At 37.7% G+C, this 25,193-nt stretch overlaps 1 protein-coding gene across 4 annotated transcripts in view; it reads left to right on the forward strand.

The window, feature by feature from the left end:
* The window catches only part of KLHL13 (kelch like family member 13), an 88,429-nt gene that overhangs the window by 15,438 nt on the left and 47,798 nt on the right, over positions 1-25,193 (forward strand). For all 4 annotated transcript variants that reach the window (XM_068411919.1, XM_068411916.1, XM_068411918.1 and 1 more), the window contains exon 2: positions 1,972-2,030. In XM_068411919.1, coding sequence (XP_068268020.1) covers positions 2,011-2,030 — 20 coding nt within the window. In that variant the 5' untranslated portion in view covers positions 1,972-2,010. The remainder of the gene's footprint in view (positions 1-1,971; positions 2,031-25,193) is intronic.

Below are 25,193 nucleotides of genomic sequence, written 5' to 3' on the forward strand. Positions count from 1 at the left end.
CTTGGAGTGACCCATTTAGGGAAATTATGTAAAATGGAAGGATTAAAAAAATTGCTTTTATTTGTAGTTAATTGAAAGTTCAGGTTTTCTTCCTAATCTTTAATCAAGCTGGACTGAGCCGTGTAGTTGATACGTACAGATAAGCAGCCCTGTTAAAGACCACATCAAAGGAACGTGGTTTTGACCTCACCGAGAAGGTGTATGGAAAGAAACTGCTTAACTATATGCCCAAACCCATCTGAAGTGTATGCTTGCCCAAGAGGAAGACAACTTCGTTAATTTCTTAGAATTAATTTAATCCCAACCTTAGAGTTTTGCGTAGTTGAGGGCCACCTGTCTTTTGATCCCTTCATACTGTTGTGTATTTGCCTTGTCAGAGAAGCCCGTGCAATGCCCACAGGATGGTAAAACAAGGAGCGAGACTGCAGTATCCATCCTAATTACATTAACCACAGTGCACATCACGTAGAACTTTGCAAATAACGATTTCTGAGTATGATGGTAGAAAAGCAGTTCAGAAGTATGTAGTACTTCTTGAACATGTTTGTTTTATGATGGAGGATAGATATAACATATCCTATTTACTCAGCAGACTTCTTTAATAGAGGAAAACCTGAAGTTTATTAGAAACAAGAGTATGTCCTGAGGTGCAGCAACACCAGGAGTTAAGAATGACCTTAAGAATGACCTTATTCTACCAGCTGCTCTAGCATCAGTGGGAGGGAGTGGGCAAGTCAGATGCTGTGAAGCAATTCTGTTTGATGCTGTCTCCTTTATGGCACATTTGAAGTATTGCAAAGCACACACTGAATCTATAATTCATGCTTACAAATATTGTGCATGATTTCCTTCCGCTAAATGTCTAAATCTGCTTTAGCAAAATAAAATTTCAGACAGACTCCTAAATTAGCATTGCTCGTGGCCTACTCTCTGAAGTCAGAATTCTAGTTGTAATGGTAGAGAGCAATTGGAAGGGAGAGGATGATTTGCAGAAGTTTGTGTTTTCTGTTATATATAAATTGACCTGTTATTTCAAACCTGTTACATAGATTTACTGTTTTCTGACCGTATCTAAAAATACTATTTTACTTTTGTATGTTAAAAGTATTAATTAAGAAATAGGAATTTCTGCTTTTGGCTGTGAATGAATAGTAAATTCCTTTAAAGAAATATCTAATTCATACAGCTACTAATTTTTTACCATTCACTTATGTTTATCAGTGTAAAATACGTAAAAGACCAAAAATCAGAAGTGTGGCTTTTTTTCAGGGGTATTGCATAGTTTATATTTTGCAATGCTTGCTGCTAAATGATGTCAGCAAATTGAAATGTTACAACTTTTTTGCTGTCCCTTCAAATGGGAAGTCTGAGTTTACAAACTTGAATATAGTCTGTAGTCTTTCATTTTGCCTAATGTCTGTAAGACACCTTACTCTTGAGACATAAAAAAAATTGAACAAGGAGTTTTTTATCAACTGTATTAGATCTTAAAAACTCATCAAAATTTTCGTTTCTTCTGTACAAATTAATGTGATTACATATTGCACATAAATAATTGGAGCCATTTCTCTCCCTCTTAAAATAAAAGGTGGCTTTAATGAGTCACAGCATCCATTTTAGTAAATTGTTCATGGGATAGGCAGGCTCAGGAACAACTGGGTTAAACCAAGAGATTATTTGAAAAATCTAGGGCATGTACTCTCTCTGTTCACTTGATTAGCTTTCATAATTCATCCTTGTTTCCACAGCAAAGAGCAGTGTGATACATGCAAACAAGAAGTTTTCTTTCTTTTGTGCTCCTTTATCTCTGTAATTTTACTGGAGAAAGTGAAATGGGGAGAAAATAATATTGTGCATGAATGTTTGGAACGAATCTTGGTTTTGTGAAAATCCATGGGATCTGAGAGGCAGATGCTATTTCGGGATGTCTATCTGTTGACACTACATCAATTCTTTTCTGTTTGACTACAGGTGCATGAAGAACAGAGGAGATATTTCTGCTTATCAGAGATGATGTGGAGAGACACTTTGTGAGTAACTGATGTGTGTTTTCTAAAACCCCAAAATGCTATGTGGGATTTTTTTTTTCCCCTGAACTTAGAGTAACTGTGCCATTTGCCTAACAGTTTCATTTGGTTCTGGAAAGCTGTGAATATAGAGCCCTTCAGGGAAACCACAGACAAAGCTGATCGTTGAAATAGAAGAGCTGGAAGACAGAGCAATAGAATATGTATGGTTTTGTAAATCATTAACCACTTTTCTACAGTGATCAGTCTGCCAAAGGCTTTTACTGTTGACTGCTGAATGTGTTCTGGACATCAATAAAAACTCCTGACATAGGGTATGTGGGTAACCTTTTAGTAGGGTTAACTTGGTACTTACAGAAGCTCTTCTGTCAAGCTTACAGGTGCTATCTATTCTACATGACAGGTTAGTAACACTTTGTCTGTGTCTAATTTTAATTGGAAGTCTGATATATTTGCCATAAAGAAGATGGGGAATAGTAGCAGTCAATAAAAGCTTTCCTGAAAGTTTTTAGTTCCTGCCTGCTGGAACACAACAATATTCTGGGAGCATGCAGTTAAACTGTGTTCCCAAAATATTACAGGAAAGGAAGAACCTCTATGTCAGAATGTAACTGTATCTAAATAAGTACTTAAAGGATTTACTTTTGTAGAAACAATGTTATTTTTTATGATCACAATTAGGTGATGCAATGTCTTATTTGTCAGATGGGCTCCATAAATATGCTTTGTTTCTAGTGCTGCAGCCATCTCTTTCCTTTGGGGTGATTAGTCCCAGTGTTTCCTTTTTTTTTTTCCAAATTTCCAGTAACAGTTGAGAATTAAAGCAGCATGTTATTTTAGGATTTTCCATTATAGTCTTTCTGCTTATTTTTTTTTGTATTAAGTATAATATGAGTAAAGTGGTCTTGAGTGCTTTCTGTTAAACCATAAGTTTTGATACTCTGCAGCTACTGCTTTGTTCTAATGATAATTATCTAGGAGAATGGTGCCTTTGTGGGCAACTTAAGTGCTTTTCTTGGCACTGAAGAGCTCAAGTTAGAAGAACTGCTGTTAGCTTAGGTACCTTGATTTCTAAACTCTTTTGCATTTGCAGTATTAATGCTACACCATGAAAATTTTGTTCTTTTTTAAATTGAAAAATATCCTTTTATTATAATAGACTGGTAATTGCTTAAATGCCTAGGTAGGAACCAGTTTGGATGATTACACGGGATTTGCCTTTTTTTGTTACCTGGATCTAAGAAGGTTTTTAATGATTTTTAGGCTTCCCTCCTCCTGGAGCCCTTTGCATATTTTCATAGATACTGTTTTGTGATTTGTTGTTTAGTAACTACTTTAAAATAATTGTCATTAATGCTTAATTTCCTCATTCTGGGATGTGGTTCGGCATCTGCAAATAGTGGCTGGTAGTCTGTCTTGCTTTCAGTCAAGAGAAAACCTGCTTCAAGACAATGTTGGCTTGTAGTCGTCTTTTCCTTGGCTTCTTCCAGGCTCAGCTTGCCAGTTCAGGAAGGCCGTGGGAGGATTTCATTGTAATGGTGTCCTGGCCAGGTGCTGGGTTCTTTATGAAGCAGCAGGAGAAATCCTTGTGCTAATCTAGCTGACTTACCCAAGAGATAGTGTTGATTTGATTTCCTCTGTGACCTTGAGATCACTCTCGTGTGGCCAAAGTCCATGAAGGCTTTGTCACAGTTGGCTGAGTAGTAGTGATAATATGGAATATTATTTAATAATAATATAACTTTTAAGAATAATGATTAATATTTTAAATAAAAATACTACATTCTGTGATGCCTTTTGTGGATAACCAGAGTAGTGGAGTATTTACTTCCAACCCATAAGTCTCTCTCCCTTTTCCCTTTCCCTTTCCCTTCTGGGGAGGTGGGGAGGGTTAATAGCATGTGCCATCGGTGTAATAGCCGGCCCAGCTTTAAACCGTGACACTCAGTCATAGCACACGTTGTTCTGCTTGTTTTCAGATTCTGGTCAGGGCTTAAGCAGAGTCCCTGGATTAGATCTTGTGGGCAGAGCTTCCTTCTGCAGCTCCTTGAACTGCTCTGGTCTGCCTCTGGGACAGTCAGCTTTTGGCAGTCCCACCTCTGACCCAGTAAGTCAGGTAGGACTTGCGCAGGGGTCTACTACTTCCTTAGGCTGCTTCCTTTGTGGATAACACTGTTCTTAAAAATGTCCCTGTTTAAATTCTCCAAACTCAACAACAGAGATTTCTGTTGTTAGTCATGAGGTGAGGGGATATCACCAAAGACTTGGTTTGGTTCAGATTCTTTTGTTTCAGTTTTCTAGGCTGCTTCCTTAGGGCAAAGGAGCTTTTTCATAACTAAAAATCTTTACCCTTTTAAAAAAAAGTTATTTAAACTCTTGCTGTAGCCTTCTAGAAGGCATAAGGGTGAATGAAAGAAGTAGTAGTTGTGTGGCCATCTGGTCTGTACAGGCTTGCATAAGTTTGATGTGCTTTAGACAGGTACAGTTTGTTAGACAAGTGCAGTTGTATTTACTTGCCAGCTGGGTATTGATCTACAGAGCCTGGAAAAATTTGCAGTTGAGAAATTAACTTCATTATTTTTTTTAATAAGATATCTTTGTTATTACCAGCTTAATAAAATTGGAACTTGATTGTTCTCTTTTTCTTTTTAAACAAGAAATAGTTTATGTATAAATGTTCCAAGTATCAGTCTACATACCTTAAAATATTTTCACAGTGATGCCATAGTTACTGATAATATATATATTTTTCTTTGAGTGTATTTATAGATGTTGACTATATTTTAGTGTGGTAATTTTCAGAAAAGGTTCTGTGAAAAATACATAACAGTTATTTTGTGGGGCTAGCATTTGATTTGTACAGATGGTTGCTGTTAAGGACCTTTTAGTTGCATAGCAGTCGGCTTTTCATGGTCTTCAGCATATGGCTGGGTCAGGTACTTAGGAGAGCGGATAAGGCTTGCAGCCAATGACACCCACCGTGAACAGGACTTCTGGATTTGCCTACATTAAGACTCCTCTGTGTCAGCATTAGTAGCTGCGATAACAGGTAATATCTATCTGTCCAGTTTTGTTAATTCTTATGGGATATTGCAAGGGTGGCTATGGGTAAGATATAATGGGATAGCTTGTGAATTGAATAGAGTGTAGTCCTTGTTGCAGGGTGGAGGTGCAGCAGCTGGTTTCTTTTCCCAGTTCTACATGATCATAACCTTGGCTTTAACCTCTGTGCTGTAATGTCTCTTTCTGTGAGTGGTATTTACATAGTTATATAGAGTTTGTGGGATGTATAAAGGAAATTGCTGTTTACCTGTTACAGTTTTATCATGGTTTATTACTGTGCAGTTTTGAATGTACAGGATTTCTGGTTAACAGTGGAAAAATGTTTCACCTTTGCTCAAGCAACAAAGTTTAAAGGGTTTAAAATATATACTGCAACTTAGTCCATTAAGTTAAAATGTGGCTTTGTTAATAAAGTGAGGATGTACTATAAAAGCTTTTTCACCTGGTAGTATTGACTCCTACATTCATAAACTTAGAAAATATTAATTCGTAAGTATATTGGATAATATTTAACTTAAAGTTGTAGAAATAAAGTACTTCAGCCGAAACATGGAGATGCACACCCATTCCTTATGCTGATTTTTTTCCTGACAGGCTGAATGAGGGTGCCTTGTTCTACTTGACATCTGCCCATGTCTGAATAAGTCTAATTTGTACAGTAGTAATGGGTACTTGAGCTGTGCCCTTGGTAATCAGTAGATTAGAAGTGTATGTGACAAGCTGGACACTAAAGGGACTTGCTGTATCTAAGCTATTCGGTTTCCTCGTGAATGGACTAATACGTTCTGTTGGCCTTCACTGATCTTAGTAGCCATGCAAAGCTTTATGCTCTTAAAATAACTGACAGCACCTGGTTTCTTACCAGGATTTTCTTCACTGTGAGTGAGGAGAAAGTGGGATCCAAATGTCATGAGTCCTGTTGTCTTACTGGAGATAATACAGGGGTTTTTTACTTGTATTTGCTGAATTGCTTCTGTGTGCATATTTTTTTTTTGTATTCCGATTTGGTGCAGGCACCATTCTGGACTGTTTTGGAACGTGTTTTAGGATGATGAGGGCAAGGCAGTAGGTCTTCTGGAGCTTTATACTCTGCAGATGGGTAGTATTTCCATTGCCAGCTTGCATCCTGAATGTTAGAGTGTATTTTTCATGAGCCAGATGTTTACATTGCTTTAATAGTGCTCTGTTGTGTGCTGTACAAGCTAGTTTTGCAGTAGAATCGTTTACATAAAACAAGAATTACTTGCACTGATTTTAAATATAGTTTGTATTATGGAGTTCAGTGTAGTGAATCCTGTTCAATTAAAGTCTCACTTCCTTTTTAGTGTATGCGGCTTACCTGAAATTAGAGTGCTTGTAAATGGCATTTCAGGAAGTCTGAACTGATCCAGCATATGTCTACTGCTGAATTTTAAAGAACTCCTGTGTGCAGTATAAAGTGTGTTGGTTTTTTAGTAACAGAAGCTTCCTTAAATTTTAGACTTTGGACAGTTTCATGCAACTTTTGTTTTTAACAATGATCTATTGCTTTTGCTTCAAGGAGCCAAAAATGAATAGCTTTGGAAATGGTATGTTGATTTATTTTTTTAAAAAACATAGTAAGTAACAGTGTCGTAGTGTCTTTTAAAGAGAATAATCCATGGGGAACGTCTTTTAAAATATTTGTCCGATGCCCTTTTTAATGCTTGCCCTGACTCAACAGATGTCACATCTGGGTGTTTGCAGCTGGATCAGAATAGCGTCTGGTGGAAAGGCCTGAGTCTCTGCTGTTGCCATGCTAACGGAGTTCTCAGCAATCAGCTTGCTTCTCGTGTCATGTTTAGTTTCGCTGGCTTTAGAGCAGAGATAATCAGCTTTTTGTACTGGGTTTGCAAGAGGCAAAGTGCTACCTGAACAATTGCTGCTTACTTGCACTTGTTATGCTTACTTGTGCGTTGTCAACCTTGAGCTCCTGGTTCTTGCTGCAAAGGCTTATAATAATCTGCCTTACTGGATGTAGTCTTGTGTTTTAAATTTTAAAATATAAAAATTGAAGAAATTTATGAACTTTCCTGTGAAGCAGATTTCTCATTTTTTACTTCGTCTAGGTGAAATGGCTCATTCTGCAGCGAGTTTAGATCTTTTACTCTTGTCAGTTTAATGATCCTATGCTTTTACTTAATTTTGTGTGTATGTGAAGATGCTGTGAAAAGTACAGCTCAGTATCTAGTTTGCAGAAACTCTCCTTAGATAATTTGCTGTTTGAATACTCACCTGACAAGCAGTGCTGGTATGCAAAGGTAAAACAAAACATCTTTCATCCAAAGTGCTTGTAACTCAGAGTGCAAAAAGAGAGCAGGTGCAGATGGGGAAATCAAATCGAGTGACTATGAAGAAATACTTGCAATGTGTCAGTGCTCTGGCCAATGTCAAGTGCCATGTGTCCTTGCTGACGTGGTGGTTGTTTTGAAGGAGAACTTATCGCTGCTTTTTTTAAGGCACCTTTGTGCGTAAGGGGTGACATGAAGGAAAACAGAGGTGCTTGTTGGATGGTTTGCCAAAGGTTGATCTAATTAAAGGGAAAAAGTGTGGCAAAACCAGCAAAGCTGAACCCTGAAGGGCATTACAAAGCAGCTTTTCATGCTCAGTGTGGCAAGAGAAGCAGTATTGGATGCGCTGTAGTAAATTAATGTGGCTGAAGGGATAAGGCAGGAAGATTATTTCAGAATTTTCAAAGGTTCAAGAAATGTGGAGCTTTTCTGAAACCAGAATAATTTAATTTTGTGAAAGATTGATTTTACCTGAGTAGATAACAAGGGAGAAAAGGTTGCATCTTGAAGATGCTGGAGAAATAGTTCTGAAAAACACTGTTGTATATTTGACAGTAACTCTTTATACAGGCAGCATACACTTGTGAAAGATGGCTTTTTTCGCAGTTTATCGTAATTGATTTGATGACTTAAATTGATAAGTCATCTATCAATGTAACTGCATTTGTTTAAGGCTCTTGCTAGCCTGAATGTGTAAGTTCTTTAGAGAAACAGCACCCTTCATGTTTCCTATATCTTCAATCTCTTGCCAAGGCAAAAGATCCTGTGAACAAAACACTCTTTCTTTACTCCCCCCAGAAAACAAATTACCGGTCAGGCAAAATTGCACATCCTTAACTATGTAATACTGCAGGCAAGATGAAAAGCATAAATGTAGATCTGTCCAAAGACTCAAAGTAGTATCTGGGTAGAAAAGAAGAAATGAAAAGATTATTCTAATATAAATACTGTCATATTCACCCAAGGCTTTATAACATTAAAGTGTATGAAGACCTAGTTCAAGTTGTGAATGTTGTTTTCATTCTTGATGCTTTGTTGACAAAGAGAACAGCTAGGGAAGTTCAGTGTTTTGTTTTTTTTTTAAATACAGAATATTTTAATTGTCTGGAATGCTTTGTGGTGACAGAAGTTACTTAATGTTGATTTTCTTTGGAAAGTAATTCAGTTCATAACACATTTTCAAGAAAGGTTTTTAATGAAGAAAAAAAGGAAAAAATAAGTGCATCCTTGTGAAGGGAGTACCTCCATCTTCTTTACAACTACCTTTTAGGTATTGGAAACCTATGATTAGATCCCTTTCAATGTTTTCTTCTCTAAGTTGAACAAAGATGAGTAATTAAATAAGAACAATTCAATTTTTCTCATTTAATTTACTATTTGTGCCTCAAATTAGGCCCAAGTCTGCTATCATTTCAGCTCAGACTTTTAGCAGTTGAGGAACGGTGAAGCTTTGGTCCTTCCATTGGAATGGAATACTGTGATTATATTTCCTCCTAGATGTTCTCCTTATGTTCATAAAGCACACATGAATACAAGACAAGTTAATTAGAAATTAGCATCCTAGATTAGATCCTGCCTTTGCAAGCCAAAAGAAGAGTAATTGAAGTTTATGGTAGGGAGTAGCAGAAATACAGGCAACACAGCCGAGCAGTAGAGAGTAAATTCATGCAGAAAGACTTTGTGTGCACTAGGTTTGGGGAAGGTTGGGATAAAGGCTTTTCGTTGGGATTGGCACTTTTTATATCGTCGCAATTTTTTTTCTTTTTTTGACACCAGACTTTTCAGTTGATAGAATTTATTCTTGAGTAAGTTTTCTTTCTCCTGTTGTTGATAGCCTTGACATATTTCTGTAAAAACCTCGAAAGGTAGTGTGGAGATGGACAGCGTGCAGATACCGTTGTGCCTGAATAGATTTTAGAATGTGGCTCATCTGCTTTGTGGCTTTCTGTGACTCATTTTTATTTCTTCAGACAAACATTTTCTTATCAAAACCAAAAGATGGACTCCACAGATCTTTTGCAGCTATTTGCTGCAACGTCATGTGTTCTACCATGTTAAGAGCACTTCAGTGTGGCTACTCTCATCTAAAATTACATAGAATCATAAAATCGTTTTGGTTGGAAAGGACCTTTAAGATCATTGAGTCCAACTGTTACCCCAGCACTGCCAAGTCCACCACTAAACCATGTCCCTAAGCATCACATCTGCACATCTTTTAAATACCTCCAGGGATGGTGACTCCACCACTTTCCTGGACAGCCTGTGCCAATGCTTAATAACCCTTTCAGTGAAGAAATTTTTCCTGATATCCAATCTAAACCTCCCCTGGCGCAACTTCAGGCTGTTGCCTCTCATCCTATCATTTGTTATGTGGGAGAAGAGACACCTGCCTTGCTACAACCTCCTTTCAGACTCATTTTCTCCAGACTAAATAACCCCAGTTCCCTCAGCTGCTCCTCATAGGACTTGTGCTCCAGACCCTTCGCCAGCTTCGTTGCCCTTCTCTGGACTCGCTCCAGCACCTCAATGTCTTTCTTGTAGTGAGGGGCCCAAAACTGAACCCAGGATTCGAGGTGTAGCCTCACCAGTGTCAAGTACAGGGTGACAATCGCTTCCCTTGTCCTGCTGGCCACACTATTGCTGATACAAGCCAGGATGCTGTTGGCCGCCTTGGCCACCTGGGCACACTGCTGGCTCGTATTCATCTGGCCATTGACCAACGCCCCCAGATCCTTTTCTGCCAGGCAGCTTTCCAGCCACTCTTCCCCCAGCCTGTAGCGTTGCATGAGGTTGTTGTGACCCAAGTGCAGGACCTGACACTGAGCCTTGATATTATATATTACATTTTATCTCCTTTGGTCAGCAGGGGAGTTACTAATGTGGGTGGCATGGATCATTCTGTGCTCAGAGGGGAGGTGTCAGCAGTGCTTCATGACAGGTATGTTGCAAGTGCCTGAATTCCTGCAGAGATGTCAGTGGGGTTTTTTCAGGATGGCAGCCTGGAAGCCTTTTTTCCCCATGTGGAAAACTGAGGAATTTGGAAGAGCTAATTAGCAAATGACTTTAAGAAACAGAAGGACCTAGTTAGTGAGTTATAAGCTAATTTGTTCCTCAAATGATGGTCTATGTGATTTTCAATCAAACCAGAAAAAAACACAGCTTTAGTCTTAATGACTCTCTGATCCAAGATTTCTGTGGATTTTTCTGATGTAGTTGATCCAGCTGCCCTTGCATCTGCTTTTAGGTATCCAAAGACCAATTTTAGAACAAGGAGGCAATAATAGTTACTTATCAAGTCTTTCAGTGTGCTAAAAACATTCCTGTTATAGCTGGAAAGGGATTTCTCTCTTAAAATATGCTGAAATCAGCCATTCTGTCTTTCTTGATTACACTCTGCCTGCTATTTAATCTTTTTGGGCTTACTCTTTTGTTTAGAAAGAAAAACCACATATTTAGGGCAAGAGTAGAATTGATTACCTTGTCCCAGGAGAAATTCCAGCAACCTTGTTTCAGTGTCTTCCTACCTTGAAATAAAGTTTGGAACAAAGGAACAATTATGTTTTAACTGACTGAACCTGATTGCAGGAAACTATAAAGTTGTTTACATTTTTATCTTGTGCTGTACTTTGCACAGCTATAATGGTAGTTTAGTCTGATCCAATTAACTTATTGGAGTGACCGGTTTCATTCTTTCAAAGAAACTAGAGAAATCAGTATGTTTCTAATGTGGTATCTTTCTGTAGAAAATATTTAAGATGTACGCTGTATCTTTGTTAGTTTTCATGCTTTTTGTAGTTGAATTAGGAACTTCATGCTTAAATGAAAAAGAAAACATAAGCTTAGATGTCTTAAGTTTATAATGAAATACCTGCTGGTACAAAAGTTTCTGGTACTGCTTTATAAAGGAGCTTCTTTGTGCCAAGAATGTTAGTTTTGATTTTATTTTTTTCTGAGGACGTGACAGGGATCTATTTGGCGCTTTTCTGTGCTGCTATGTAAAATATAGCAGCATGCATAAGTGTGTTTCAGTAGGGAAACAGTGTTGGTAGGATTTGTTTTCCCTTACACATCATTGAAAATATTACTGCATCAAATGCCATCGTTCATGACTAACAATTTTCTGTTAATGCCATTTAAGACTTCCACATTCTTAATTTTGGTTGTTAATGACATGTAAACCTTTCATCTAAATAGTATATTTCAAGAACTGTTTTCAGTATTCTTAAGAATAAAGGATCAATTATTTCTGTTCCAAAGGTTGTATTGATGTTAAGCAACCTTATTTTTTTAGCAAGTTTAGACTAAAGAAATCTAATAGGCGTGTTTGTAGTTTCATTGACTGATCTTGTATACTTTGATCTCAGTCTAAACAGATAATTCATGGGACAACAGTTTAAATTATTGAAGTTATATTTTGGCAGTAGCTAAATCATTCTTGAAGAATGCTGCAACTCATCAGTATGCTGCTCTCCGCTTCCGGGGAGATTTTTCACTAGTTGTTTGATCTTGAATTAAAAGCAACAGATTTTCTGCTTCTTTCAAAACAGGCACACAAGTGCCCTTTGTCTGCTGGATGCATTTATGGTGACTTGAGCATACTCAGTCTCAAGTTTCACTTCTCAGACTTCTGTATGGGTGAAATTCTTGTATACTGCTGTCACTCAGTGAATGCACACAGCCCTTTAGCAGTGTTTTGGTCAATCACATTTCTGCTTAGCATGAAGAATGGCTGTTTAATGAATAATGCTGTAAAACTTGAAGAAAAAAATTCTAACAGCTTTCCTTAGAGCAGAGTTGTTATGTATGTGTTCTCTCCATCTTCAAGAGCTTCCAGTCTCTGGTAATCCCAGTCAATACCTCTTTACTCCATCCTATTTCTCTCTAGTTATTCTGTTATACTTAATTTTATTTAGCAGCCATGCCTCTCTCTCTCTGGAGCAGTGATGTTACAAGTATTTTCTCTCCTTCTCATTAGGTCCGTGAATTTATGTCCTTCGTTCTTAGGCATGTGTACTTGAATGTTTTAGCAGTGGTACGTTTTCATTTGAAATGCGAATGTTGGCATTTTCATATGAAGCCTTTTGAATATATTCCTGTAAGAGCTAAAGTTAGAAAATAAAGAATTGGAAAAAAATCCAGTGGATTTTTTTTTTGAGGAGATGAGAAGTTTCTTATTTATTGGACACTTGTGTGGATCACATCTGGTCTCAGTATGGTGTGTATGACAGCGTTTGTGCTTGTTCAGGAGGAAATGATTTGTTAACCTCAGTGGAAGAATTAACCTCTTTAGTAAAACATTTGTTTCTCCAATAAATGCTTTTAGCTTTCCAATTTACTTTTTTTAACCAACGACTCAAAATGACTTAAGGTTTAATAAAGTAAAAACTCACAGCTTTAGTGTTGGCTTACATTTAAGTAAAATCTCTAGATTTTTTTTTTCAATGTTGACTAGGTAAAAGTAATGTTTTCTTTGTGATGAAGGAGTATTTGATAAAAAAGCAAAAGTCGCTCTTGTTTGACTAGAAATTTGTGTGCAGGCTTGATGAACAAATTGGTAGCATTTAACTCAATTTTTTTTGCATGAAGAAAGGAATGGTGGTTCAAAGTAGTAACATCCTCTTGCATATTTAAAAGCTGGTTTTTGGTTCAGGTACATTTCTGGGTTAGTTGCAATTAAATTTCCTCTATACATGGCTTCTGGATCCTAACATCTGTCCAAAAGTAGTTTTAGTATATTGTTTGTAATACAGCGCTTTTGACGCATGAAACATTTGCAACTTGGTCTTGATGTAGGCAGCAAATAGGTTTGGATCTAAAATAGTTTATTTTCTTTCTGAAGGAAGTGAAGCTACTGCTTTTAATCGGATAGGTAAGCTTGCAAACTAGACTAGCTGCTTGGAAAATCTGGCTGGTTTAGTGTCTAATACTGCGTGAGCAGTTTTTGCTGAAAAGATGTAACTCTGGAAAGTTCTCCAACTGGTGACATGTTGTTAGCAGTGTAATGTAATCTCATGCTGATTGTAATTTTGCCTTTTATTTTCATACTTCTGTCTTGTGTCACTTAGGTGGATGTGTATTGGTTATAACTGTTCTCTTGATGGCAAATGCTGGGTGTAGAGTTGAGTATTTGTTTCCCTGTTCAGTTTGGTATTTGAGTGCAACAAGTGAAAAAGAGGCTTTATCCAAAGTGACTTTATGCTTATGATAAGGTGCTTTAGAGTCCTAAATCTAAAATAAGCTACTCAAATAACATGTATTTGAGGGAGAATGGGATTTGTTTTTCTGCACATAATTAATTTATCTGTTGTGACCCTATAGTTAAACTGAGCATATCACTTTTGGATACAGACTGGCATAATTCTTAAATTGATAATGCACAGAACATTCAAAAAAATAACTTCTGTTGTTTCAAAAATGAATCATTTTAATAGGCAGTTTGATCTGCCTTACCTAGTAGGTGATCATCTAAATAAACACATTTGAAATAAAAGTTGTCATCCTGAAAAGCAACATTGCTGTCTTTAAATTCCGTACTCCCAGAAAATACTTTTTTGGTGCTAACTTTCAGCTGTAATCCTTGTCCTGCGGTATTGACACTGTTCTTTATTCAGAGAAGAAGAAAACAAAACTTTCCTGTTGGTACATCTGATTGATTTTATTTCATTTTGCTGATAAGAAGTCACCTAATTCCGAAAAAAGTGTACCTTTCTTTGTGGGTGCTACATAGTTTGTTGGTACTTCCTACATTTAAAACCAAGTGAACACCCACTCCGCTTCAAAAAAAAAAAAAAGACCTGAAGGATGTGCATAATACTTGTGCCTTAGTTGAAGGGGAAAAAAACCCCTCCACATCTGAACACCGAGAAAACCTTGCATTATAAAACCTGACCAATCAACCCCCCCCGCCCCACTTTTATATTCCATTTTTTTTAATGCTAGAGGTGTTCTGCGTTTGTATGTTCATGCATGCAGGCTGGTAATACATTTCTGATTATTCCATTGTCTTTGGACTCTGGGATGTGTCTGTGATTCAGGTTTTAATTCACTTGGATGCAAAATCAGGCATATCTTAGAAAATAAATGCACAGTGGTGGAGACTATGCTGGAAAAACAGGATACCCAGTCTTGCTTGGGTGTTCACTGTATGGGGAGACCAGCAAGTTCTGCATCTTAAACTGATTTGTTTTAATGAGCTGCACTTCAAACTTGCGAACTTTGTTAAGGACTTCTTGTAAAAATAGAAGTGCTGTGTTGTTTGCGTTACTGACCTGCCCTGGACAGTGGAAATTGAAGCAACTATTAAGTTTTCACATGATCTTCAGAAGTGTTATAGAAGCATCCTGCAGGACCAGTGAAGGCTGTTGAGGGAAACATCTCAGTTTCTCAGACAGTATGTTCTACAGCCTAGTGACCATCAATCCCATAAATAGATGCACACTGAAATACAGATATTGGTATGATTCCTGCAGGTTATAGTAAATTTAACAACTGAAAATTGCAGTACACTGTTAAAATGCAAAAGTATGTCTGTCACAGAAAACTTCCAGCTATAAGTACTGTTATGCTGCCTTGTTACGATATTGAGTGTATATTTATGCCTGACCTTCCCATGACATTTCTGAAACCTGAGCATCTTGCTAATCTCCTTCTATCTTCCCAAGCCATGTTATCACATCCAGCTCCATCACTTTGGATTCCAAATGTTTTCAGCATGCAACTGCCCTGTTCCAAATTCCAAAATTCTAGTTTGTCTTCTGCTCCAGCTCACCTTTTACAGGCTAGTTGAATCAAAGCTGACAGCCAGGTGAGTGGAGGTGTATCAGCCAAGGATCGGGAAGGAAACTTAATTTGAAGTGAGTGTGTTAAATCTTCAGAGGCTCTCAATTTACTTCTGTTGTCCCAAAGAGCACAGAGGTCAGGTATCAACAAGTCAGCAAGTTCCTCAGTACCTCAGCTGGACAAGGATAGCAAAGCCGTGTTTGCAGTTGCTTAAATGTGGATTGATGTGACTTGAGTGAGTCAGAGCGATGTGGAAGTAAAGCAAAACATGAGAACTGGAGTAGAGGAGTTTGCAGGCTTTGTAAAGCTGTTCTCTCCTGGCTAGAGCACCATCTTCGGCTGTCGTCTGTGGTCCTCTTTGCTCTCACAGTGAGGTTTTCTCCTCTCTTGTTCTGTCTCCCTAGTAATTAGAGCACCAATGTGACTGTTTTCAGTTCTGTTTTCAGATAGTTAGAGCTGAGCCTATATAGTAAAATACATAGTAGATTGTCTTGGGTTTTGCTCAGGGGCTTTGCCAGGACATCACTGGTCTGTCATTGCAAACTGGAAATCCTCCTTATTGCTGCTGTCTGGTGGGGTGTGACAAAGATGTCGGCTGATGAGGAGTAATTACGTGATGCGTACTGGCTTGATCTGCAGTTAGACTGGCCATCTCTCTGCTATGCGTGGTTTAGGAGTAATGAGGAGTGTTGTTTAAGAACAGGAATGGCCTTGTTCTCTGGACAGTTGATGTACTGGGTTGAGAGACCATTTACAATGCAGAACTTGGGAGCAAAGTGAGGGAGAAGGAGGGTAAACGAACTGAGTCACATTACTGGAATTTGCTGTTAAAAAGAATTTATTATGTCCATTCAACAATGGAAAGCTAAGGCTCAATAATTTTACTTAATTTTACTTTTACCCTTTAGACTCTGTATGCTTTCATCAGACTACAGCAATGAAGTAAAAGCTTAGTCACACTGTGCCTTGTGCATTGTTCTAAAGTGTTGATAAAAGATAATTATAAATAGGCTGCTTATCTGCAAATACTAGGTTTAGTTATTTTACATCGAGGTGCTTCATATGATGGCTGAGAATCCTGAACAACTTCCTAACTTCTTATTGAACGTAATCATTTAACATCCCTGGTAGCCTTCAAAGAGGTGTCTTTTTAATAAATAAGTATTTTGTGCTTAAATTGAGTATCGCTATTGTTCCTCCCCCCAAAATCCTTAAAAGTGCATTTCGGGACCCAGCAAAATTTTGAAATGTTTTAAAAAAGAAAAAAAGATTTCTCCCCAGCAGCTGCTTTTTGTGCAGCAAGGTGTTGGTAGTTCGCTTATGTTTCTACTTCAGTGAAAGAATCAAACAGAAGAAGGTATGTTTGTGCATGTTGTTGCTTGATTCAGGATATGAGCCAGAACATAAGTTTGCAGAAATTTGATGAGAAGCACTAAAAGAACAACACTTTTGTAATAGTGTTTATGTAAAACTCCAGTAGTTGCTGTGACTGTTGGTTTCCCTGGATAGGTTTATTATTCACTGGACAGTTTTTATTTCAGTGTTTACAGAGACTCTTGTGGCAAATGTTCTTCTTATCTCGAGCTACCAGCTGCATTTTGCTTCAATTTCAGTACTGACCCTATTGAATAAATATCTGGCTTGTTGCCCTACCTTCCTCCCTTCCTAATCTGACTGTTGTATCCTCTGCTTTCGGATTTGGAGTGGCTTATGGCTGTCTCAGCAGAGACTTCCCGGGTGCCCCCAGAATTAACCTTGCCTTCTTTTCGTGTTTCCAGTATATGCTATTCAAAGGCATTTGTTAAGGATATGAAGCTCAAGGATATGTTAAGCTCAAAAGCTTCAGCATTCAAGGATTTTATTGTCATGAAAGTACCGAGTTAATTTGATTTTGCCTTTGAATTGCTAAGACACAAACACTGCTTTCAGTGTAAGGTTTGAAATTTAGAATCGGTGTTCCAAGTGAGTGAAGAAATGCTTTGCTACACTGCAAAAATCTATTCAGTGGCAGTTATAAATGTCTGTTAAGTACATGGGCAGACAGGAACAGTTCAGGCATGACTGATGTCAGTGCTTGACTTTTTTTTTTTTAATGTTATTATTTTAACACTTTATTATGTGGGATTATAGCATTGCATTTTCCAGCAACGCTTTGTGCAGTATGCAGCAAGACTTTGTTCAGGTGGTTGCAGTCATGTTATTCATGGTCTGAGTTACTATCATGGTTTTTCTGAAGTCTTATTGTGCAACTAGTATTATATTAGTTATTTCTGAGGTTCTTGGAAAATCTTTCAGGCAAATAAAGTGGTGTTGCAGCATGAGTTCTGGTGGTGTTTGTGATGAAAGTAATGTTTTGTACTTCTCATGATGTGTGTATACCCTTCTTCATAATATCATTTTGCCTTGTGTGGGCAAAATGATAATTACAGCATCTCCAGAAACCAAACTGCTGAACTAAAGAATGAGTAAAAAACCTTAATTGTAAGAACACATTAGAGCAAAGCTTTGCTTAACTTAAGTTTTGCTTTGTTTAGAGATCCAGAAAGTGATTATACAATGGGACACATACTGCAAAGAGCTGAATATACATAGCTGAAAGAATATGCAGAGGCTTGTGGGAAGGTGTGATAAGCAAGTAGAGATGCTTATAGATGTCCTTGTATTTCAGCTGTGTCTTATGTTGGTTCCGCTACTTGTGCATAAGTACCTGAGCATGGTCTTGGGTTTGTCTGATAGCTACACCAAACTTCCTCATTACATTTGAAATTCATGTAATTAAACTTGTGTAGTTCAATGTTACAGTGGAAAATTATAGCCAGAAATATCTAATATGTGGGTCAAAGATTGTCTAAGGTTGGAGAATCGCTAGATGTTTGTCTTGTGAGGAATAGTGGAGCATCAGAGATGATGCATTTGGAGTCAGTTATCCACATAATTTATTAATGTTATTTCATACCTAATTCTATACCTTCTTTCTTCTTTCACTGAAGTTACACTGCTTTTTCTGCTTGAGAAATTGTTGGTGGAAATTTAACATCTAGAAGTGGTTTTATATTGAAGGCTTAGGTTGGAAATTATCAAAAATTTCTTGAAATGAAGTCATAACTTAAATTCATCCTTCCCTGTGTGCTTAGCAGTACAGATTATATTGCATAGATCCAGGTATAATACAGAAGGAAGGGTGTTTATAGTTGTTCTTACATATCCATACATTTGTCCCACTGTAGTATTAATGATGCTTTGGTAGTGGGAGGTAAGGTGGAGAAGTTTGATTGCTGGCCTCATATGTGACTCTGCTTGAGTCACCTACCAGTACAAACTGCTTTTTTTTAAATTACTTTTCACAGTTGCTTCTGTGAATCTATGTCGTAAGAAGAAATGGTTACTGAAAAGCTGAAGGTGTGATACCTGAAGCATGTTATGTGAAGAAATTTCCTCTGTTTTGTTTTTTCACCAGACATCTGCTAGTTTCATTTGAAGCTTTCTCTTTATTGTGTTGGAGAGCTGGTGAATAATAACTCTCCGTACACCTTTACTGTGCTTTTTGTGACACCTTAAACTCTAAATGTATTTCTTCTTGCCTGTCTGCTTTCCGTGTTGTGAAGTCCGATCTACAAGTTGTTCCTTGTGCAGAAGCCATTTCACAGGTTTGCTCATCATTTTCACTCTTTGCCTTTTCCAGTTTCTTTGTGATAGCTGGTGAGATGGGTCAAAGAGCAGAATAGCTCATACCTCAAACCAGGTAATGTGGGGGAATGATGCTGCGTTTGTCAGCACTTAGGACAGGCTTAGGAACTTTAAGGCTGGACACAAGCTAGTCCAAGCTAATGATGATGTACGAATCAACCGAAGATTAAAAAAAGTTATATTTTGCATCAGCGTCCTACATGAAGTGAATTTTCTAGTTATGCTGTTTTTTTCTCCATTTAAAATGGGAATTTATGAAAATAAGTATTTGTCTTGTAGAGCAGTTCTTATGAATACCAGAAGGTGGCATAACTGATTCTTATAAAAATATCTCGATTGCAAGAAATACACAGGATGCTACTAAGCTTATTTTAAAGCTGTTTGTCAAATTTTGATCTAAGGAAAGTTGGATCAGTTTAGCCCTTAATATTTAAGGGAGCTATTTCAGGGTATATGCATTCTGCTCTTTTTCAAAATATGAAAACACCAGTGGGATTCATGCTTGCTTTAATACTTAAAGTTTTTGAAGCTGGAAGTGCAGTTTGAAGTTTAACTGAAGCACGGGATGGAAAGAAGGAGTTGCCCATCATGGGTGCAGTGGAATTCTTTCCTGAGCTGTTTCATAGAATCTCAGTTTCCCATGAACACATTGTTTAGATATTTTGCTTTACTAATTTGCAAAATGAGACCAATTCCTTCCTCTCAAGCTCTTCAGGTTAGCTGGTGCTATGCAAGAACAAATTATTAATATGGTAACTTATAAATTATATGCTGTAGCAACTCTAACCACATGCAGATTTGTAGGTGTACCGATGTTAAGCATTAGAAACAGTAAGTGGAAAGAGTGTGCAAAAAAGACCAATAAGCATTTAAATGAAAATTTGTTTTCAGTTTAATATGTGTTTCCTTGTGGCAAACTGGAAACTGCACAGTGTTGCCACGCATTTAATGACAAATTAATGTAATTAGGCATTAGATACCATCTCGTGATGCTTTCCTTCTTAGAGAAGCCTGTCTCTGGTGCAATCATCTCCCCTATGGTGTGGATCAAAAAGTACTTAAATATACATTAAAAGTAGGTATTGTTTCCATTCAGAGATCCGGGGGGACTTACTTGTGGAGCAAACGTATTGGGCATAATTGGCAAGGTTTTGGTAGAGAGGGTGTTGGTGCAGGGGTGCCCTGTGTGGGATCAGGCTGTGACTGCCCTGTGCCAGACATAGCTGGGGTTGATTTTTGCATTAAAACCATTTTTTGTATGAATAGTTAAATTAATTGGTGTAGGACAAACCCAAAACTTTTAAAGTATTGAGATATATGGATTTTTTTTCTTTCTTTCAGCTCGCTCTGGTAGGCAAACACCTGAATTACAACTGTTTTGTTTTAAACTCTCAGAGAAAGGGTTGTCCCGACTCAGTTATCAGAGTCGTCTGGTGTTGTATACGTATGTATCAAAAAGAGATTTTCAGCTGTAGAAAAGTAGATGACTGCAGCTGCAGAAGATGCTGAAATACAAATATTTCTTGGTTTAGCTGACTTTTGTACAATCTTTTTGGGCATCACCGCTGTGCAATGCCATTTCACCCCAAGGACCTCTATGCTGTGCTCATCTATTGATTTCCCCCCACCCCGCCCCATAATGTGGTCTCTCCTGACCCTGCTGTGATTCAGTAGAGCAGCACAGATGAGAGCGATGTGGCTGTTTTGCATAGCAGTCTAGTGTTATTTACGGAATTGTTAGACCCTGTGTTTTTGCTGACTGAACTGCGCAGAGGGCAGATGGCAGGGAAGTGGTGCCGCTCTGCTGGTGGTGGCTGTCACCTGGGCTGAGCCCTTCGACCCACCTCTGTGCAGTCCTGTCCTTCTCAGAGCTTCACCAATTTTTTTTCAATTCTGTGTTTCCAAAGGCCGGTTTGCCAGGGTGAAGTGGTGCGGTCACATGTACAACACTATCAAGATGTAGAAAGCTGCCTAGAGTGTGTGGTAGGGCTGGTAGAATAGCTTAGCAGTGGGACCTGTAGAAGCTGCTACATGGGCATTTCTGAAAGCACTGAACTTCAGTTCTCGTTAGGAGTGAGATGTTTGAAGGTTTATGATATAAAGGTTTATAATCAGGAAGACTGTAAACTGATTGAAACGTTTCATAGTTTTTAATAATCCAAATGAGATCAGCATTCTGCTGTGGGCCTTTCTAAAGACAGCTTGTGCTTAGACTGTTCTCGCTCTGTACGATTACTTTATGCAAAGCAGTATGTCCTGATTAGAGTCTAAATTATCCACATAGTCACACTGTCACTGAATAGGGCTGGTGTAACTGCAAAGTTGTTCCAGTCTGCTAAGTGAATATCCTAAAACTGTGACTTTAAATCTGCTTTTGGAAATGAATTCATAGCTTGTATGTTTGCCCACTATAACAAACTTGAGCGAAATAAGTAACTTGCATCTTTTGAAACTTTGCCAAGGAAACATACAGTTTTCTTGAAATTTCTATTCTCATAGATGCTAGAGAAGCAAGCTGTTTGTAATTTTCTTTCTATAACTTAATTATTACGCAGGAATTGGACATTTGCGGAATTAGAATATAATGGTGCATTTCAGAGAAATTGAACTGTTTAATATGAAGTGTCATTTTTGCAATAATTCTTTTTTTATCTTTTGGAAAAATCTAAATGTAAGCAAGGTATACATTTTGAAAGTCTCATTTTTTTTTGAAATGTTGATAACCACTAAGATTGTGCTAGTTCTGTGGCATGAACATATTCATTGATTTTACACCCTCCCTACATCCCATTCAGCTCATGTTAAAAGGCTGTGCCTTGGGGTCCTTTGTACAACAAGACTCAACAGTGGCAATTTACAGAAAACCTCTTTTTGCTGTAGAAGATGACGAGATACCTTTTGAAGAGGTGGTATCCAACTCCGCAGAAATCTTGCAATTAAAGCTGTTGCATGTACTTAGGACTGCAAGGATGGTTACAGGTGTCACTGAGGTGTAAATCTTCTTGAGTTGCAAACACACATCTTCAGTGTCTTTGCTCCTGGCCTCCTTGCAAGTGAAAGAACCTGTGAAAACTATCCATTTCTGTCAATTTTCACTGCTGCTCTTGGGAATCGAAGACCATCAAAACAAGAGACCTGGTTACTTATTTTGCTTTCCTTTTGGGAACAGGTAGTGTGGAGGTTGTCACTGGCTTTATTTGCTGAGGAAATCTTTTGTCTTTTGGGAAGGAGTCTTTGGTCTACACCTACCTTTGTCAAATGGGAGGAGTTGATTCCCAGTTGCCTCTGGCTTATAGACAAAAAAAAACCAATTTGAAGAAATTTAAAGTATGGGGGTTTAGTAAAAGACTCCCTTTGTCCCACATGGCCCATTCAGCTATTCCAGCTTGGGTATTAATTCCACCTGGTCTCATGACATTTAATTGGAATGACATGCAGACTTGAAACTCCTTTTCTAGTGTAGAGAAATTGTACTTTTTTTTTTTACACTGAATGGGTGAAATACTAATATTAGCGATAAATTTGAAACAACTTCTTGCTGCGTAAGCCTTTCATGTGCTTTTGTGTGTGAAGGCAAGCTGAACTTCAAGTTGCTATTTCATAAAAATTTGTATCTAATATGCTTAAGACTAGCTGAGGGCAAATAATTAAATTGAATCTATGTAAGTATCGTATTTTTTGTGACTCCTTAGAGGAATCCAGCCAGCAGCAGTGGCGTGACTGTGAGCAGCACGGTGCAGCAGCCTCAGGAGTTCTAGAAGATGCGTTCCCGCTATTTGTTGGCTCCCAGCTTGCACACAGCAGTTTCTGACAACCTGGACTTGAAGCATCAGCATCTTTCTCGAAACCTTTTCAATCTCCTTCTCTGTCAGAGTCTTCCCTAAGGAACTGTGTCCTTCAGATAAAGATGTCATGCTGCCCACACTGGAAATTTTGTGGATTGTGGGCTAGCAGACTGGATCCATCAGAGCTGACAATGCAGTGGGAATTCCTGTGCTCAGAAAAAGTTAATCTTTTTGTCTTTTAAAGAAATAGAGTCATTACAGAAACACACAATAAGAGCAGTGATCAATGTGCTTTATTCTTGCCTCCCCGTGCCTGTTCTCTTCAGTAGGGACTGCTTTGCATAGGTGTGCAGGACAACAAAAAGTCACTCCAGTGGATAAAGACAGTAGGTTTAGGGGATGCAAAATGACTAATGGATTCCATGTAAATAATGGAAGAATCAAAGAAAAAGCCTACAAATTTCTATTTTAAGAAGTTTTTCAAAATACTTTAAGCAACACATGACTAATGTCATTTCCAGTTTGCTGATGTGATGCAGGAAATCCTGAAGTTGTTAGTGACTGGTGCTCAGTCCTACCCTTCTTTTAATTACTAAATTCTTTAATATATTTGCATCATGTGAATCAGATGTGTAAATCTGTTTAGGCGTACTTTACTAAAATAAATTGCACAGCCAACAGGCCATAACAGCTGTGGAGAAATGTTTAGAAATAAATTCATTGTAGTTCACAGTTTGACCTAATAAAAATAACTGTTGCTTCAGACCAATTATTTTCAGCAGGGTCAGTCTGGCTGCTGTGACTGTGCATTCAGATTTTTGTGGTGATTTATTAAATATAATCACTTGGGGAAGATGAGCACAGTTCTCCGAATAAATCGGTGTTAATTCAAAAGCATTTCTTAGCGGTATGTTGTCAGCACAGTACATGGGCTTAGATCAAAAGTTGGAAACCTTCATTAACTCACTTTGGTTTTACCTCCTACTAAGTGTTTTAAGACCTTATTTTACCTAATGCCTTTTGTGTAAGAGTAGTTTGCCCAAGCAAAGGTGAATTTTTTATTTTTTTTGCATATTATAGCCTGTAGCTTGTCATTAAGTTAACAGTGCATCTTGGCTCTTGGAAGTGTTTTCTTGCTAGAAATCTTACCTCAATTTTAGAGCAAAGCCCTCTTCAAGAATACATGCAAGAAAATGCAGGGCATCCATAAGTGGCATAACATTAAAACTACTTTTATGGCCAGAAAAATGCTCTTAGGAATAAATATTTGAGATATTTCTGAGACCTGTGTAGTTATAAAATATATGTGAAACAGAATTTAATGTTTTAATAAATTAACCCTTCTAAATATTAAAAGTGAGAATACTACAGGGATTAGGTTTGTTCATTTCTTGTGTGTCCCCCTTCCCTGCAAGTTTCTGGGAAGCTGAATTAAGATTAAACTAAGTTGGGCGGTGTTTTTTTAATTGTTTTTAAAATATCTAATTGTGACCTGGTAGGAAATAGTGTGAGTTTTTTTTAACTGTTTACTGTTTCTGAATAACTTCAGAAATTTCATACTTACACTATCAAGATATTTTTTCATTAATGAATGATACTTGCAAGGACCAGGGTTGTGGGTTTTTGCAGGATGTATGAAATGGAGAAACTCATTACTCAACATTATTACTTCTCAGTCTGCCAGCTGCTGCCTTTCTGGTTTGTTGAAGAACACGCATTTTGGTTGTCGCAAAATCATGTGAGAACTGTAGTCTTTCTGGACGGAAGGGGAAGTGGCTGTGTCAGATGCAGGGTAATATATATTTGTCATGTGTATATATATACATATATATATAAAAAAATGTGTGCATGTATATATAGCGTGTATATATACACATGCTATATATATAAACACGCACACGTATATAGTATGTATATGTATATTTATGTATAAAAATAGTTTTCACTGAAATGATGTATCCTAAAATGTTACTGCAGCAATTTCCTCATTTATACAGGAAAAAATGCTGAGTGGGTGGATGGCAAACTGCAGTACTTCTCGTTAAACATGTGGTACATGCCCTGACTGCTTAATATTTAAAGATTTGGGTTTTTTTTCCTATTTTAGAAATGGCCCTACGCATATTGCTATAGAGACACAGGAACCTGTACTGCTTACAGCACTTTGACAGCAGGAGGAGTTAGCTAGAAGCCTAGTTTATCTCCCTTTATGCTGTACAATTTATGATTATTCCTTGTTCCTTGAGCAGTCAACCCAATTTAAAAGAATTAAATATATTTGATAGTAGCTATTTTGTAAGCATCTCTGTTCATTTATGAGGCCTTGTGCATCTTGATGTCTACAGTGCAATTGCTTCCAAAAGATGCTGTAACTTATATCTGGTGTCTGAGGGCTTTTTTTCCCCCAGTTATGAAAAAAAAATTATTCGAGACAACATAGTGGATAGTAAGTCCAAGTACATGTGTAATTCTCAGAACTGTCTTCAGCTGTTTTAAAGCTTATTTCTTAGTTTACTTAATTTAATTGAAAGACTGTTTCTTTG

Source organism: Nyctibius grandis, chromosome 13, assembly GCF_013368605.1.
Source record: "Nyctibius grandis isolate bNycGra1 chromosome 13, bNycGra1.pri, whole genome shotgun sequence".
Lineage (NCBI taxonomy): Eukaryota > Metazoa > Chordata > Aves > Nyctibiiformes > Nyctibiidae > Nyctibius > Nyctibius grandis.